The 15,422-nt window shown below is 52.7% G+C and overlaps 2 protein-coding genes across 4 annotated transcripts in view; one reads left to right on the top strand and one right to left on the bottom strand.

Annotated features, from left to right (window-relative positions):
- Fam131b (family with sequence similarity 131 member B) overlaps positions 1-5,856 on the bottom strand; it is a 31,322-nt gene extending 25,466 nt beyond the window's left edge. For both annotated transcript variants that reach the window (XM_035450819.1, XM_027389776.2), the window contains exon 1: positions 5,579-5,856. The gene's annotated coding sequence lies outside the window, so the exon portion shown is untranslated. The remainder of the gene's footprint in view (positions 1-5,578) is intronic.
- Positions 5,857-5,861: 5 nt separating this feature from the next.
- Zyx (zyxin) lies at positions 5,862-15,256 on the top strand. Of its 2 annotated transcripts, none has more exons than XM_027389773.2 (10): positions 5,862-6,188; positions 6,326-6,554; positions 7,027-7,220; positions 7,367-7,459; positions 7,572-8,069; positions 12,173-12,335; positions 12,446-12,615; positions 12,710-12,888; positions 13,667-13,787; positions 14,708-15,256. In XM_027389773.2, exons 2-10 carry the CDS (start codon positions 6,338-6,340, stop codon positions 14,810-14,812), a joined length of 1,740 nt encoding a protein of 579 aa, XP_027245574.1. In that variant the 5' UTR covers positions 5,862-6,188; positions 6,326-6,337; the 3' UTR covers positions 14,813-15,256. The 2 variants fall into 2 exon arrangements, with proteins under 2 accessions (XP_027245574.1, XP_027245573.1); XM_027389772.2 differs by having other exon boundaries at positions 6,323-6,554.
- Positions 15,257-15,422: the final 166 nt, after the last annotated feature.

Raw genomic sequence — 15,422 nt, 5'->3', positions numbered from 1 at the left:
CGGCAGCTCCACATTGTTCTCAAGATAAAGCCACAACTCTTCCTCAAACTCTGTATTCTGCCCACCCCCAACTGGCCTTCCTTCAACCTGCACTGCCTCTCACCCTTGGATTCCCTGTGGGATTGCCCCCCCCCCCCCGGGTCCTGGCCTGGGCTATATCTCCAGATGTCACAGAGTCTTGCAGAGTGCCTCCTCCCAGTTAATGTTCATGCTTTTCTTCCTGATTTTGTATGGACATCCTTTTCTTGGGGCCCGGTTAATAAAACACGCCTTTATTCTATGTTCTTCCCAGTCTCAAGGACAGCTGCAGGCAGGTTGCTATTATTTGATGAGCGTTTATTTTCCTTAGTAGATTCCCTAAGGGTGTGGACTGGTTATGAGAGCTCAATATCGTCCTATGCTTGATGTTAAACAAAAGGCTGAGAAGCAACTTTGTTCGTACTACACCCTGCCACAGAATGTACTCCATGTAGTAGGCTCTCAGCACTGTTCCATCAATAAATGAACCAGTTGGGATGTCAGGAAGATCCTGAAGCTGTTTTGAAATAAAGGGTTGGGCATCTACAATGGGATTCTAGTGGCTCTGAAATTTGGTGTCAGTCAGCAAGCATAGGTAAGGCCCTAGATTTGTGCCAGGCTCTACGTTGGGTCACTGCTAAGCCCACTGCAGCAACTCAGATGAACTGGGAGATTCTGGGGTGGCACAAGTGTCCCAGCTCACACTTAGGTACCAGGCCTCAAGTCGTTTGTCTGAACAAGCTGATGATCTTGGCATCTGCACTTATGGGTAAATTCCTTTCCTTTTTCTGACACAGCAGCCATTTGCCACCCCCTGGGTATTGAGGTAAATAGCAACCAAGCAGGTAGCATGAGCAAGTTCTGGTGTTTGCTCATGGGCAGTGACTGACTTCCTGTATGGGATCTGCCCCTTGGGGTGGGTTCCTGATGTTCAGCCCACCTTACTGAAGGCGAGTGCCATGGGAGGCTGTTCTGTGTCAGTACTTTTTCATCTCAGTCATATAGGTTATCTATCCATATTCACTCTGACTCTCTGAAATGTTTCCTCCCTGTAATGACATAGCTATTTTCAGTGACAAACGTGGCAGCTTCTAGGCCAGGCTCTCTCTGGTTCTGGCTTCCTCTGAGTGCGGGAAGACTGAAGCAGCAGATGCCCCACTACCGGTCGCCTCTGTGCCAGCAATCTGCCTGTGTTGCTGTGGGTGCCCTGGGCCTCTTTTCCTGTCTGCCCTTCACAGCTCCTGTGAGTGCTGACTCTTTGCCATTTGACCATCTGCTTTGCCCAGCCCCCACATTTGTGAACTGAGGCTTGCAATGCTTTTGGGTGCCCATCTGGCCCAGCACTAAGAGTAGAGGTCTCTGCCTGCCACTGCTCCTCTGACTTCTGCAGACTTGTCTCCTTTGGTCCCTGTAGTCCTCCCACCGATACTTCAGAGCTGATGGGATCATAATAGAGGTTATAGCTGAGAAGGCCAACCGGCTACTGTTGTGTCTCCTCACTAAGAAAGTGCTATGGAGTAGATGACTTAAAAAAGAAAAAGAAAAACAAAAACAAAACAAAAACAAAAAAAAAAACCAAAAAAAGTAACTTTATTTTTTTATTTGAAAATATGGGTTGACCTGAGGTGAGGAAGAGGAAGAGAAAGTGCACGTAAGAGGAAGCTGTGACATCAGCCATTTGAAGTGACCTGGAAGAACAGAGATCCAGTGGCACCATAGTTGTAAGTCCTGCCCTTCCATAGCAGTTAGCTGCTTGCTTGGGGCCTTGGCCACAAAGCTCCACTCCCATCACCATTCTCAAGTCCAAGAGTCTTTTGTCCTAACAAGCAAGTACCCCTGGGACCAGAGAACAACACACCAGGCTGCAAGTGGGAAACTGTAGGCCACACGTGTGCCACACTCTCTGCAAAAGCAAAGAGACATGGTGGATTTTACACCTCTCCTCTCTCTCATTTCTTAGCTCGTAGAAGCCATTCACCTTCATGGGGAAATACAACCGTAATAAAGGCCCCTTGCTGTCCCTGATTCTAGTCCCCAAAGCTAACAACTAATGGTAGCAATCCTGAGAAACCTCTTGGCAACATGATGCTATCTAATGGCATGCTAACAACTTACAGACACAGAATACATGCGTGTGACCAGCACATGGAGGGACAGACAGAATCTGACGGTGTAGTATGATGGAAATTAAGAGCAATGGGGTCCAGTGGGGGCAGAATGGAAAAACTTGTGGCGGGCCAGGCTAGGGTGTAAGAGGAGCTATGGAACACAAAGATGTAAGTGAGACTGGATGCTGGTAAGAAGGAGGCAGGGAATTTAAAATAGTACAGAACATGTGTATCTTGGTTTGCTTTCTATTGCGGTGATAAACACAAATATCAAAAGCAACCTGGGGAGGAAAGTTTCGTTTGGCTCATACATCCCAGGTCACAGTCCATCACCGAGGGAAGCCGGGGCAAAAGTTCAAGACATGGAGGAAAGAACTGGAGCACAGACCATAGAGGAACACTGCTTATTGGCTTGCTCCTCATGGCTAGCTCAGCTTGCTTTTATATACACCCCAGGATGACCTATCCAGGGATGACATTGCCCCCATTGGGCTCCCATTGCCCCCATGAGTTCTCCCATATCAATCATAAATCAAGAAAATGTCTCACAAGTTTGCCTAAAGGCAATCTGACGGGGGCATTTTTCTCATTTGATAGTCCTCTTTCCAGATGACCTTAGCTGTGTCAAGCTGACAAAAAACTAACCAACACACTATATTACCAAAAAAAAGTGTGTAGCTTAGGAGGTAAAAATCCCAACATCTAGTTGCTTTAGCTTCCTTAACTGCTAAATGGGACAACAACAACAGCAACAATAACAATAGCAATAATACTATATACTCATAGATTTATTGTTAATACTAAATGGCAGTAATATATTCCTACAGCTCAGAATTGTGTAATAACCAACAATGACAATGCATTATCTCTCACTGTATGTATGCCTCTGTGTGTGTGTGTGTGTGTGTGTGTGTGTGTGTGTGTGTGTGCCCTTGCATGCACACACACATAGGGGTATTGCTGGAGATCAAGCCCAAGGTGTCACGCGTGCTAGGCAGGCACTGTACCATTGAGCGGCACCTGTCTTGTGCAAGTGGGAGCAATTATAGCAGTCATTGTTAGTGTTTCAGCAGTGCATTGCTGCTTAAGGTAGTATGAAGTCATATCATTACTCTTTTGTCTGCCCACAGCCAGCATACAGAAAAAACTTCTGATAACATCTCCAGCTTTGCTTTGGAATTCTCTCCTTGGTCACTATTTCTTCAGTTGCTGTTTCTTCCATGAATGCGTTGAATGACATACTTTGTACTGTATAACTTTGGGGGTGGGATGCTTTCTCATACCTGGTGCATATAAAGCCTTGGAAGTATGTAGGGATATTTTAGTAGCCAAGGTCTTGCTTTCTTTTCCTGGTCTAGTATATGCCTGAAGTGGAGGCATTAACTGATTTCTTACTTGGTTGTTTTTCTTAAGCTAGCAATTGTATTTGATGTTCTTGGGTAGTATGAGTGATGATCATTACGGTAATTTCTGCTTGTTGTCTGTGTTTTAATAGCATTGACTATAAACCTCCCCCAGACATGCTGGGCCAGTCATTCTGACCCTTTGGGAAATTCTGCTTTACTTCTAATTTGTATGTAGAATGGCTGGCTTAAGACTCCTAGCTCTAATATTCTGCATCCTGAATGCTCTTAGTTGTCTGTGAAATTGAGTCTGCCTACACTCCTATTCTTGATTTATAAATAGGTTCAGCTGCCAACAATTACACATACTCTATTTTTCAATGTTCTTCAAGGAGGCTTTGAGAAGGTAGGTGGCTTTTACTCTTGTAAAGTTTTCTGGAGCCGGGTGTTGGTGGTGCACGCTTTTAATCCCAGCACTCGGGAGGCAGAGGCAGGCGGATCTTTGTGAGTTCAAGACCAGCCTGGTCTACAAGAGCTAGTTCCAGGACAGTCTCCAAAGCCACAGAGAAACCCTGTCTTGAAATCCCCCCCCCAAAGAAATAATAAATACATAAATAAATAAATGAAGTTATCTGGAAACTATCTCCAATTCTCCACATGGGCATATTTGGAAGGATGGTGATGACGCTTGTTCCCCAAAGCCCAAGAAACAATCTCCAACATGCAGAATAAATCCAGTATCAAATTTCTAACAGATCATCATAAGAACGGGCCTGGAACCAGCTTATACATGTTAGAGTGTGTGTGTAAAATACAGTAAGATGACAGAGAAAAGAAAGACTTGTGGGGCCTGGAAAGATGATGAATGTATAGTCACAGATATGATTCAAGACTTAAGGTTGAGGGAGGAAAGGGATGAACCAAGACACATTAGACCTGCCTGGCAAACCGGAAGGGAGCTTGTGAGGGAATACTGCCTAGGTTAACTGGCTGGGAATTTCTGTTCTTGGACAGCTGGGACTTGCATGGTAGGTAGTACTGACAGCCATATAAAAATTTCAGGCATGACATGTTATTTATTTCTTCACATAAATCAGTAGGCAAATGAATTAAAAATCACCCGTTTTACAGATGCAGGCCATGAAACCGAATGAATGACGAAACTTGTTGTTGAGTACAACACTGGGCTCTCTGGCCTGTCTCTGCACTCACTCTTTGCCATGGGGGCTAATTAACTCTGACCTGAACTGGCCCTTGAGGCCATCTCTTCAGGTAACATCCCATTTTTTTTCATCCTAAATTCATGGTATTTGTTAGCATTCCCCCAAAGCACAGCCCAGAGTTCCTGGACAACAGGGTGCAGCAGATGGGAAACGCCAAGAGTTGGAAACTCAGGAGTGCCTCAGACATCAGTCAGAGTAAAACTAAAAGAATCACCGGGAGTGGGGGTGGGGTGGGGCGGGAGGATATTGGACTAGAGGCCTGAACCCATGACTCTATAAATTAGGACGTAGTGAACTTGCAAGAAGTTACCGTGAGTAATTTTGCAAAAAACGAAAGCAGGGCAAGAAGGAGAGTAAGAAAGTAAGACAGGCAGATAGAAAGGTTTGTCAGATCTTTCACGTAGCCTGCGGCACCGTCTCAGGCTGAGGAATCTGGTTGGACCAGTGGGGGGCTCCACCGAGCTTTATCGCTCCGGGAGCCGCTGACACCCCACTGGGGAGGGTTTGCTGAAGGACCCTCAAGGACTAGTCCCCGGAGGCGACTTGGGTCTTCCCAGGTGGTTAGTGCCCTGAGCGGCCTCGCCCAGACTGAGCCCTCCCTCGCACCTCCATTTATTTAGTAGAGTCAGAGCATCAGACTCTTTCCCTGGGGCGACAGATTTGCAGGCGGGGTCTATGGCTGGCTGTGCGGATTCCTAGAAGCCTCAAGAGGCTGCCTAGTTTTGGAAGTTAGCATCCCCCAAGAGCGCTTAGGCTCCGGCTCGCACACCAGCGGGCTACACAAGGCCCGGCTGGGAGCCGGGTGCCAGCAGGGCGAACGACCTCCTTACCATCCCCGCCCACCCAGGAGCAGGGTCCCATCCCAGTCCTGCGATCCCCGACTGACCCCGGGACACGTGGGACACGGAGCAGGAGCTGCACGGGGTGGCGGGGCTCAGTCCTTGGCAGGCGGGCGAGCGGGCAAGCAAGCAGGCAGGCCCGGGGAGTGGGACTGAGTTCTCCGGGGACCTCTGGGATAGTGGCCGGCGGGCTCAGTCTGGAGTGGGGACGGTGAGTCAGATCTGGAGCACCCGCGGGTCGGGCGGGGGGTATGGGGGGGTAGGTGGCAGGTCAGGAAATGACATCAGAGGCCTGTGCTGGGGAAGGGTGGTCTGTGCCCGGCGGGGGCGGTGGTGAGTGGGGAGGCCGCAGGCGGACCTTCGCAGAGCCTGGAGCCCCGGGCAGGACCCGGGCCCCTTCCTGGGGGAGTTTCCTGCGCAGTCCGCCCTCCCCGGCCTCTCCCCGCCCGCTCTCCGGGCCGCTCCTTGTATGGTCTGGGCGCCGCTCTCTCCCCGCCCCGCCCCTCCCTCCCTTCCCTTCCCTTGCGCGTCGTCCCTCCCCGCCTGGCTAGAGGCTGCTCCGGACCAACCGACCGACCGACCGGGACGCACAGTCCGCGGACTCGGCGCCCAGCGAGCGGTCACCCCCGGGACGCGGCGCTCACGATCCTGCGCGCGGTGAGGCGCGGGGAGCAGCTCTGTCGCCCCAGGACGGGGGCTCGGGGAGGCGCGGGTGGGGTCACCGAGGGGAGCTCGGACCTAGGGGTGTCAGCTCGCCCGGGCGCTGCGTAACCTGGCGACCCCACCCCCAGCAGCCCGGCCTGGCCATGGCGGCCCCCCGCCCGCCTCCGGCGGTCTCCGTCTCCGTCTCCGTGTCGGCTCCGGCGTTTTACGCCCCGCAGAAGAAGTTCGCCCCGGTTGTGGCGCCGAAGCCCAAAGTGAATCCTTTCCGGCCTGGGGACAGCGAGCCTTCTTCAGTGGCGGTCGGGGCCCAGCGAGCACAGATGGGCCGGGTGGGCGAAATCCCCCCGCCGCCCCCCGAAGGTATGCAGCTGGGCTTGGGGCGGGGGTGCCCCCCGTTCCCTCTCGGGCGCCAGGTGGGGGTCGGAGGTTTGGGGGATTGGGAGGGTGTCTGGAAAGGCTGCTGCTAAGGGGGCTGGGCGCAGCCACCCTGTCCTGAGCAGATGTTCTTACCTCATCTTGGAGCTCCTGGCTGGGAGCCAGGACCCTTGGGACTGTTCCAAGTCTCCCGCCTGGGGGTGGGAGGCGGGAATGTGGGCCAGGAATCTTCCCCTTTGGATCCGTTCTCTTGAAGTGTAACGGGAGCTGCATGGCTCCTCAGCCGATCCCCGGGCCTTTCTCGACCTGCGTCCCCCAGGGCGTCCTAAGCCCCCTCGTTATGGTCGGCACACTCTGGGATGCAGAAAAGAGTTCTTGGATCAGGGGGTTAGAACTGTCGGCTGAGGGGAGGAAAGGGGGCCGGTGCTGATAGCCTTCTCTCTCCCTTCCTACCCAGACTTTCCTTTGCCCCCTCCTCCCCTTATTGGGGACTGCGGCGAAGACTCGGAGGGTGCGTTCCCACCTCCACCTCCCCCGATGATCGATGAGCCATTCCCCCCTGCTCCTCCGGAGGAGGACATCTTCCCCTCCCCACCACCTCCACTGGAGGAGGAGGGAGGACCTGAGGCCCCCACCCAGCTCCCACCGCAGGTAGGGAGGCTTTGGAGGGCAGCTTTAGGTGAGGTGGGGTGGGGGACACCCCCGCGAAGTGGAAAGGAGTCTTTACTCTTCTTCCCCGATGGGATTGGGATGACAAGGGCAGACTGGAATGGGTGCTCTGACCTCTGACCCTCCAGCCTAGGGAGAAAGTGAGCAGTATTGACCTGGAGATCGACTCTCTGTCCTCACTGCTGGATGACATGACCAAGAATGATCCCTTCAAGGCCCGGGTAAGGGGCAGGATAGTAGGAAAGGCTGGAGCCCAGAAGGAGAGGAGGGGATGGAAGGAGAGGGTGACAGCTTTCTCTAAGTGCGGTTCTCCCCGCCCCTGTTCCTTTGCAGGTATCATCTGGATATGTACCCCCACCAGTTGCCACTCCATTTGTTCCCAAGCCTAGTACCAAGCCCGCCCCTGGGGGCACAGCACCCTTGCCTCCTTGGAAGACCCCTTCTAGCTCCCAGCCACCACCTCAGCCACAGGCCAAGCCTCAGGTCCAGCTCCATGTCCAACCTCAGGCCAAGCCCCAGGTCCAGTCCCAGCCTGTGTCTTCCACTAATGTACAGCCCCGAGGTCCCCTTTCTCAGGCTCCGACTCCCGCACCTAAGTTTGCTCCGGTGGCTCCCAAATTTACTCCCGTGGCTTCCAAGTTCAGCCCTGGCACTCTAAGTGGACCCGGGTCACAGCCTAATCAAAAATTAGTGCCTCCAGAAGCTCCCTCTTCTGTGGGCACAGGGTCCCCTCAGCGCCCAAGCCTCACCTCTGCTCAGAAGAAAGAGAAGCCCTTAGTTCAAGAGAAGCAGCACCCAGTGCCTCCAGCTCAGAACCAAAACCAAAACCAGGTGAGGAAGGCACAGCCGAGGCCAGGGGCTGGAATGGGGCTACAGAATAAAGGGCATGTGGGGTGAGGGTGGGGTGGAGGATCAGGGGAGCCAGAATGGGTGTGGCAGTGGAGGAAGTGTGGGGTTATCTGTGGGGCAGAGAGAAAGTTCTTCTGGAGGAAGCCTACTACTAGCTGGGGCCTGGGTCAGTGGGCAGAACAGCAGGGACTTAGAATCAAGAGGCCACAGCTTTGCCTTGTGCATCTGCCCCAGAATGGTAAAGGGGAGAATGAGATCACTAGCCCAACCTTAGTTTTTCCTGTTCTTGGGCCTTGACTTAATCCCAAGGCTCCTAGCTTTCTGAGCACCTTTGACGCCCGAGGGCACATCTAGAGATAAAAGTGTAGTCAGCACCAGTACACACCTGTGGGCCAGTGTCAGCTGAGCACCGCTGTGCAGGCTGGGACAGCAGGCAGGAGAGGACTCTCAAACAGGCTCAGCTTTCTGAAGTCACAGGTATGGGGTAGAATTTCCAGCCTGTTTCCCACAAGCTGTTAGACCCTAGTCAAGTTGGGTGAACTTTGAGCTTTTTTTTTTTTTTTTAACTGTCTTTGAAATAACCACCCACCACAAACAGTGGTGGTGAAGAGCAAGTGAACTTACCTTCTCTGTCTAGCACATGAATGCTCAAAATAGAAACAGACAGCACAGTTGTCTGTTAGTTCACGAGAAGAGATCTCCTGAAGGGACCTGGTGGTTGTCTGACCGATGACTGAAAATGCCTTTGTGTACTCAGACATGGTGTGCGAAGAAGTGTTCCTGAATTCCTATATTTCAGAGTCTTGGAGTTACAGGGGTTTGAAGCCAGGAGCCAACATGGGGACTGGCAAGTTAGGAACAGCTTCATGAGGCTGGTCTGCCTTCAAGTCTTTGAGGACTTGAGAACCCAGAAAGGATTGGGAATAGCATTTAGGTAGGAATAGCCTGTGCAGAATTCAAGGGTGTGAACACACAAGGGTGGGGTGGGGCTGCTGGAGAACAGAAAGCAGAAGGTTCCTATGGGAAAACTCGGAGCTGTACTTGAGGTTGGTGGGGGTGGAAGTCCTAGGTAAAGAAATCTCCCACAGGGAGCTTGTGCATACTAGAGAATTACTAAAGGTTTCTTAGTAGTGTGTGCTTTGGCCAGGAGGACTGCTGGAAGTAATACTTTTGGAAGTTTTCTACAGTTTTCCCAGCCGAGATGCCTATGAGAGGCAGAGAGGTCTGGGTGCAAGCGAGTTCACTTGTGGGCCACAGTAGTATTTGCTGGAGCGAGAAATAAGAGAGCTGTTCCAGAGGGAGACCCTACAGAAAGAGGCAACTGCTTAGCAGCTGGGGTAGGAGAACACAAATGCCAGGGAGGCTCAGAGCCTGGCTATGTTGGGGAATAACAATAGTTTGGACAAAATAGAGAAGTACAGATGGGGAAATGGTTTGAACGGGAAGAGGAGGGGTCCAGCTGTCAGCATATTGAGCAACAGGCTTCAGGCGCACTTGCTTTCAACTGGAACTGTCATTCAGCTTCTGTGGGACTGTAACTCGGGGCATGCCTCAAGCTAGAGGTGTGCACATAGCCATACATACCATGAGTGGCTGACAAGCCTTTCAAGAACTCCATAGGAGGAAGTTAAGGGCCTCAGGAACCTTTTTAGGTCATGCAAAGAGAATGGAGGAAAAATTCCAGGATGGGATCCATAGAAGTAGATGAGGTGACCTTGGGGATCTTCGTCGTGGGCTTAGGGACTAGGACACAGATATGCAGAGATTTGACTCTTACGACTGTGTAGAGCTGGCCCTGGCACTGTTTGTGTCCTATGGTGGTGACAAAGTTGAGTAAATAGTTGGTGGAAACATGGAAGCTGGTAGTGTAGCATGATCTGAAAGTTTGGCAATGAAGTTGAGGATGGTGGCCTGTAAGTCACAGCACATGGGAAGTTGAGGCAGGAGGTTTGCTATGAATTCAAGTCAGACTACACAGTCTCTTTCTCTGCGTATCTCTGTCTCTGTCTCTGTCTCTGTCTCTCTCTCTCTCTCTCTCTCTCTCTCTCTCTCTCTCTCTCTGTGTGTGTGTGTGTGTATTAAGAGTTTCAAGGTAGGGGAGGAGAGTCCAGGTGTCTGTTTCAGCCAGGAGGCAGAAGCCAGCAGGGAAGAGGCCAGAGATCTCTGAGAGCAGCAGTTGACCTCAGAGGCACTGGAAAGATCAAGGACAGGGTGACACAGGGTTTGGTTGGAAAGAAAGAAGAATGAGGAAAGTTAAACTGGCTAGCTGCCAGGCATTTAAGGGGTGAAGTCATCGGTGAGTGTGAGGGAGGGGGCCAAGCTGTTGGGGGCTCAGCGTGATGGAAAAGGTTTGGAACAGCTGCTGTGGGGAAGGCAACTGGCCGAGCCAAACCCCAGACAGAGAAGCTGGGCCTGGAGGGTTGGAGGGTGTGGCAGGTGCTGCAGTGTTTGGGAGCTCTGCAGTGTTCAGCATCTCTCCACCTACTTTCTGCAGGGTGGAGGCAGAAACAGGAAACAGGCAGTGCTGTGGCCCAGGGTTAGAGATTGGGCCAGATAGCCCTGAGTGGTAGAAGAGGCCTTTGTAGAAAGAGCTAGGGAAGAAGCCAGTCTGGGGACTTGATTGACAAGGCACAAGGACAGGTTGAAGCCCAGGTAGGGCACTTAAGCCCTTCTGCTAGGCTGTTAGGAGTATGGGTGGTGAAAAGAGAGGTGGGAATAGTTGGGAAGGATCTTGGGGAAAAAGAGTTGATCAATCCTAGGTCCAAGATTCCTCAAGGTGGAAGATACTGAGATGAGAATTTTGGGGCTGTGGGAGTTGAACAGTGACATTGGTGCTGGCAGGAGGCAGCTGCTGATAGCGTCCTGCAGGAAGGACATGGGCACCCACAGGAGGAGTGTGGCTGAATAGTTCATCCTTCCCAAGATGGGAACAGCCATTTATAGTAGCATTTGCTAGAGAGCAAGGGTGAGAGCAAGGAGTCCATTTCCCTGTCCCCAAAGCACAGGGAAGGACATCCTCGAAGAGGACAAAGGTGCAGCTTGCATTTGGGGACCCCTGTTCGTTAAGAGCAGCAGACTGAAGGAGTCAGGCTTAGGGAAAGTGGCTAAGGCCAGGCAGGGGGAGTGTGACTTTTGTGTTTTCCTTGGGAAGGTGTGGCATGCCAGGTAGAGCTCTGTCTGAGTACAGTTCTGGGGTGGAGAGGAGATAGTAAGGAGCTTCAGGGGCTGGAGGGGTGAAGGCATCAGCAGGTCATAGGGTCACAGTGTCCTGGGCGGACTTAACCCTTTTATAGACTAGACCCATCCAGAGTTGTTGGAGTGTCTCAGGGACATGCTGGTGCAGGTCAGATAACCCCTCCTCAAGTTCCTAGGCTTCCAAAGTGCTCTCTGTCCCCACACAAGGACATTCTTCCCTCTCCAGCCTTTGGCCCCCAAGGTCCTCTACATAGGAGGAATGGGCTGGCTTAGGAACAGACCTTCGGATCTCCCCTGGAGACTTGCTGGGGGAAGGACTGGGATCAGGTGGACTACAAAACCCTAACTCAGACCCTTACTTGGGAACAAGCCCAGGATGTCTGAGGAATGGGGGTGGGCTCCTGCAGACAGCTTTTGAGGGTTTAACCTATGCTTCCAGCCTCGTGGAATCCTCATGTTCATAGGGGTTATTCATCAGTAGGTGGGTAGGTGTGTGTGTGTGTGTGTGTGTGTGTGTGTGTGCTGGTCTGGGGCTTGGAGGTGCTGTCTGAGCACGCTCTGCGAAGTTGGTGTGTGGCCTGGTGTGTTTGGTGCTTCAGTGACTTAGAGCTGCTATGTGTGTGGTTTCCATTGCTGAGTTGTTTTGGTCTGTCTCAATGCCTGGGACTGTGAGGGTTTGGCCTATACAGATGAAGATCTCCCACTGTAGGAGACAGAGGCTAAGGTCAGCCTCGCTCCTGTATTTGTGTGTGGTGCTAGGGGTCAGGGCAGAGAGGAGCTTGGAGAGTCCTAGTGTTGAGGGAAGGAGGTGGAAGCTTAAGTCTTAAGAAAGGGTCAGCTGTCCGTGTGGGAGGAGTTAGCGAATCCGGAAAAAGCGCTGGGGTTTTTAGGTGCGCTCTCCTGGAGGCCCGGGACCCTTGACCCTCAAGGAGGTGGAGGAATTGGAACAATTGACTCAGCAGCTGATGCAAGACATGGAGCACCCTCAGAGGCAGAATGCGAGTGTGCCGGTGGAGCACCCTCAGAGGCAGAATGCGAGTGTGCCGGTGCCTGGTGAGCCCACTGCCCGCTCCTGGGGAACACTTTCCCTGTGCATGACCTTCCAAGAGCTCTTGGGGGTTTCCCGAGCTTCTGGCTGAGATGAAGTTTTTTGGTCTTCCCAGAGTTGTGCGGCCGATGCCACGAGCCCCTGCCCCGTGCACAGCCTGCGGTCCGTGCCCTGGGACAGCTGTTCCACATCACCTGCTTCACTTGCCATCAGTGTCGACAGCAGCTGCAGGGAGGGCAGTTCTACAGCCTGGACGGGGTGCCGTTTTGCGAGGGCTGCTATACCGTAAGTCTGGCTTGGGGCTTCTGGCTGCGGTGGGGCTGGAGGAGGCTTGGGAGGTGGTCTGGTTCCCTCACCACCTGCTCTGGTTGTCTCCCAGGAGACCCTGGAGAAGTGCAACACCTGTGGGCAGCCCATCACTGACCGCATGCTGAGGGCCACTGGCAAAGCCTACCATCCACATTGCTTCACCTGTGTGGTCTGTGCCTGTCCCCTGGAGGGCACCTCCTTCATTGTCGACCAGGACAACCAGCCCCACTGTGTCCCTGACTATCACAAGTGAGGACCTATCATTTTTTTTTCCCTGTTCATCCATGTTTTGTCTGGTAACCAGGCTGCCACCTGGCTCCAGGTCAGCAGCAGAACGTAGATCTTGCTTGCTGGCCACCTAGGTTGCTTCTAGGTTAGCTTTGGCAGCTCCCTTGGGCTTCTTAGGGTGTGCCTTTGTTCAGCAGTTGGTCCTAGAATGGCTGTGTTCACATGTAGGCTGGGTTCTCAAGAGTTCCTTTGGCGCTCAGCTGCCTGGTGTACTGGCTTCTCCCTAGACTTGTAACAGTCTTAGGCTGGTAGGCAAAACACCAACATAACCATGGGATGGGAAAAGTGAACTCGCTCTCCGTCTTGGACAATATGTCTGGGGGATACATTTGCAGGGTTTTGTGTGAGTGACTAAGGTTCCTGGTCCCTCTGCTTTCTCTGGGGCCAGGCTGGAGGTAGGCACACGCAAAGGGAGGTGTCTTCTCTCCCCCTTTGGGGTTCCTGCCGGGCTGTAGTGTGGGTGTGGCAAGGGTGTGGGAACGAACACCTATGACAGAGGTGTGGGAGATAGAGCATTGTGTAAGTGGAGAGGCAGGAAATTCCCCTTGATAAGGCCTCTGTGTGTGCCACTTGGTCCTTTGGCCTTTCTCATGAACTTGCTCCACCCAGGCATGTGGAATACAAAGGTGTTCCCTGTGGCCACACCATCTATGCCTCTTACCCTGTGCCCTCCTAGGGGCTGAAAGCCAGGGGTGCCTGGATCTACTGAACCCTCTGGACCTGCTTTCTGACCCTTTAGGCAGTATGCTCCAAGGTGCTCCGTCTGCTCGGAGCCCATCATGCCTGAGCCTGGCCGAGATGAGACTGTACGAGTTGTCGCTCTGGACAAGAACTTCCATATGAAGTGTTACAAGTGTGAGGTCAGTTGTCCCTCCCGCCTTGCAGAGGTCACTTTGACTTTCCAAAAGGACTTCCCAAAGGAAGGGAAGAGTGGGTTTGCCTGTTTGTGTGTGCATGGCTGTGTGTGTGCTGAGTGTGTGCTGGATGTGTGTGTGCATGGGTGTGTGTGTGCTGTGTGTGTGTGTGCATGGGTGTGTGTGTGTGTGTGTGTGCATGGGTGTGTGTGTGTGCATGGCTGTGTGTGTGCTGAGTGTGTGCTGGGTGTGTGTGCATGGGTGTGTGTGTGTGTGTGCATGGCTGTGTGTGTGTGTGCATGGCTGTGTGTGTGTGTGCATGGGTGTGTGTGTGCATGGGTGTGTATGTGCATGGGTGTGTGTGTGCTGGGTGTGTGTGTGTGTGTGTGCTGGGTGTGTGTGCATGGGTGTGTGTGTGTGCTGGGTGTGTGTGTGTGCATGGGTGTGTGTGTGCATGGCTGTGTGTGTGCTGGGTGTGCATGTGTGTGTGTGCTGGGTGTGTGTGTGCATGGGTGTGTGCATGGGTGTGTGTGTGTGCATGGGTGTGTGTGTGCTGTGTGTGTGTGCATGGTTTTGTGTGTGCATGGGTGTGTGTGCATGGTTTTGTGTGCTGGGTTAGGGTGTTGGAGGTCATAGCAGTGAGAAATAAGTCAGGATGGAGTTATGATAGGATGCAATAGGCTCCAAGCCTGTCGTGGGATGGCAAGTGGTATGTTCCCTGGGAACTGTCTGTTTCCTCCTTTCCAGTAGGAGAGGCCTGGTGAGGAGCAGGAAAGGTAGTGTGGTCAGGAAGGCGTGCAAGGCCAGCATGTCAACCCCAAGCCTATGGAACACTTGGTCTTCCTACCGCAGATGGAGCTATAGTACAATAGGGTGGAGTGGGAACCTTCCTGGCCAGTGTCCTTCTTACCCTTCCTCCTTTCCAGGACTGTGGGAAGGCCCTGTCCATTGAGGCTGATGACAACGGCTGCTTCCCTCTGGATGGCCATGTCCTTTGTCGGAAGTGCCACACTGCTAGAGCCCAGACCTGAGTTGAGGATGGGCCTCCTTCCAGACTACAGGTCCATTCCCCACCGTGGACCACCCACACTGAGACCAATCCTCGCCTCTACCCTCCCTGCATTCCAACCCCCTCCCCAGTATCTCAAGTGCCCTGACCCAGGGCCTCAGCATGACCTAGAAGTGCTGAGGCCGGGTCCTGGTGCTGAGGCCGGCCCTGGGCTCCACCCCTTGCCTCTCTCATGGGATTGCCTATCATTCTGAGGTCCCCAACCCGAGGCTCACATTTAGTGCTGTTGCTTGCACTGCTGCACCGATGCCCTGCGCTGGCCTGAGCAGCCTATGCACTGTGCTTGCTGAGGGTGGGAGAATCCCGAACCCTCCAGGAGCCTGGCTGCAGCAGCCTGGACACCCACCTTGCCCTGTGCTGCTAGGTTGTGGCCACAGCTAAAATGATAAAACCTCATTTTCCAGAATTGCTAGTACTTGCTTCTTTGATTAATATCTCAACTCCTGGGGTTGAAATAGAAGGAATCAGTGGGTGGGGGGGGGGAGATCACCAGTAGGGATGAAAACTCAACTCCTGTTTATTTACAAAAATAGATAATGCATATGTAAGTATAATATATATATATATATATT

This window comes from Cricetulus griseus (assembly GCF_003668045.3).
Source record: "Cricetulus griseus strain 17A/GY chromosome 1 unlocalized genomic scaffold, alternate assembly CriGri-PICRH-1.0 chr1_0, whole genome shotgun sequence".
NCBI lineage: Eukaryota > Metazoa > Chordata > Mammalia > Rodentia > Cricetidae > Cricetulus > Cricetulus griseus.
This window is presented reverse-complemented; position numbering and strand designations above follow the sequence as displayed.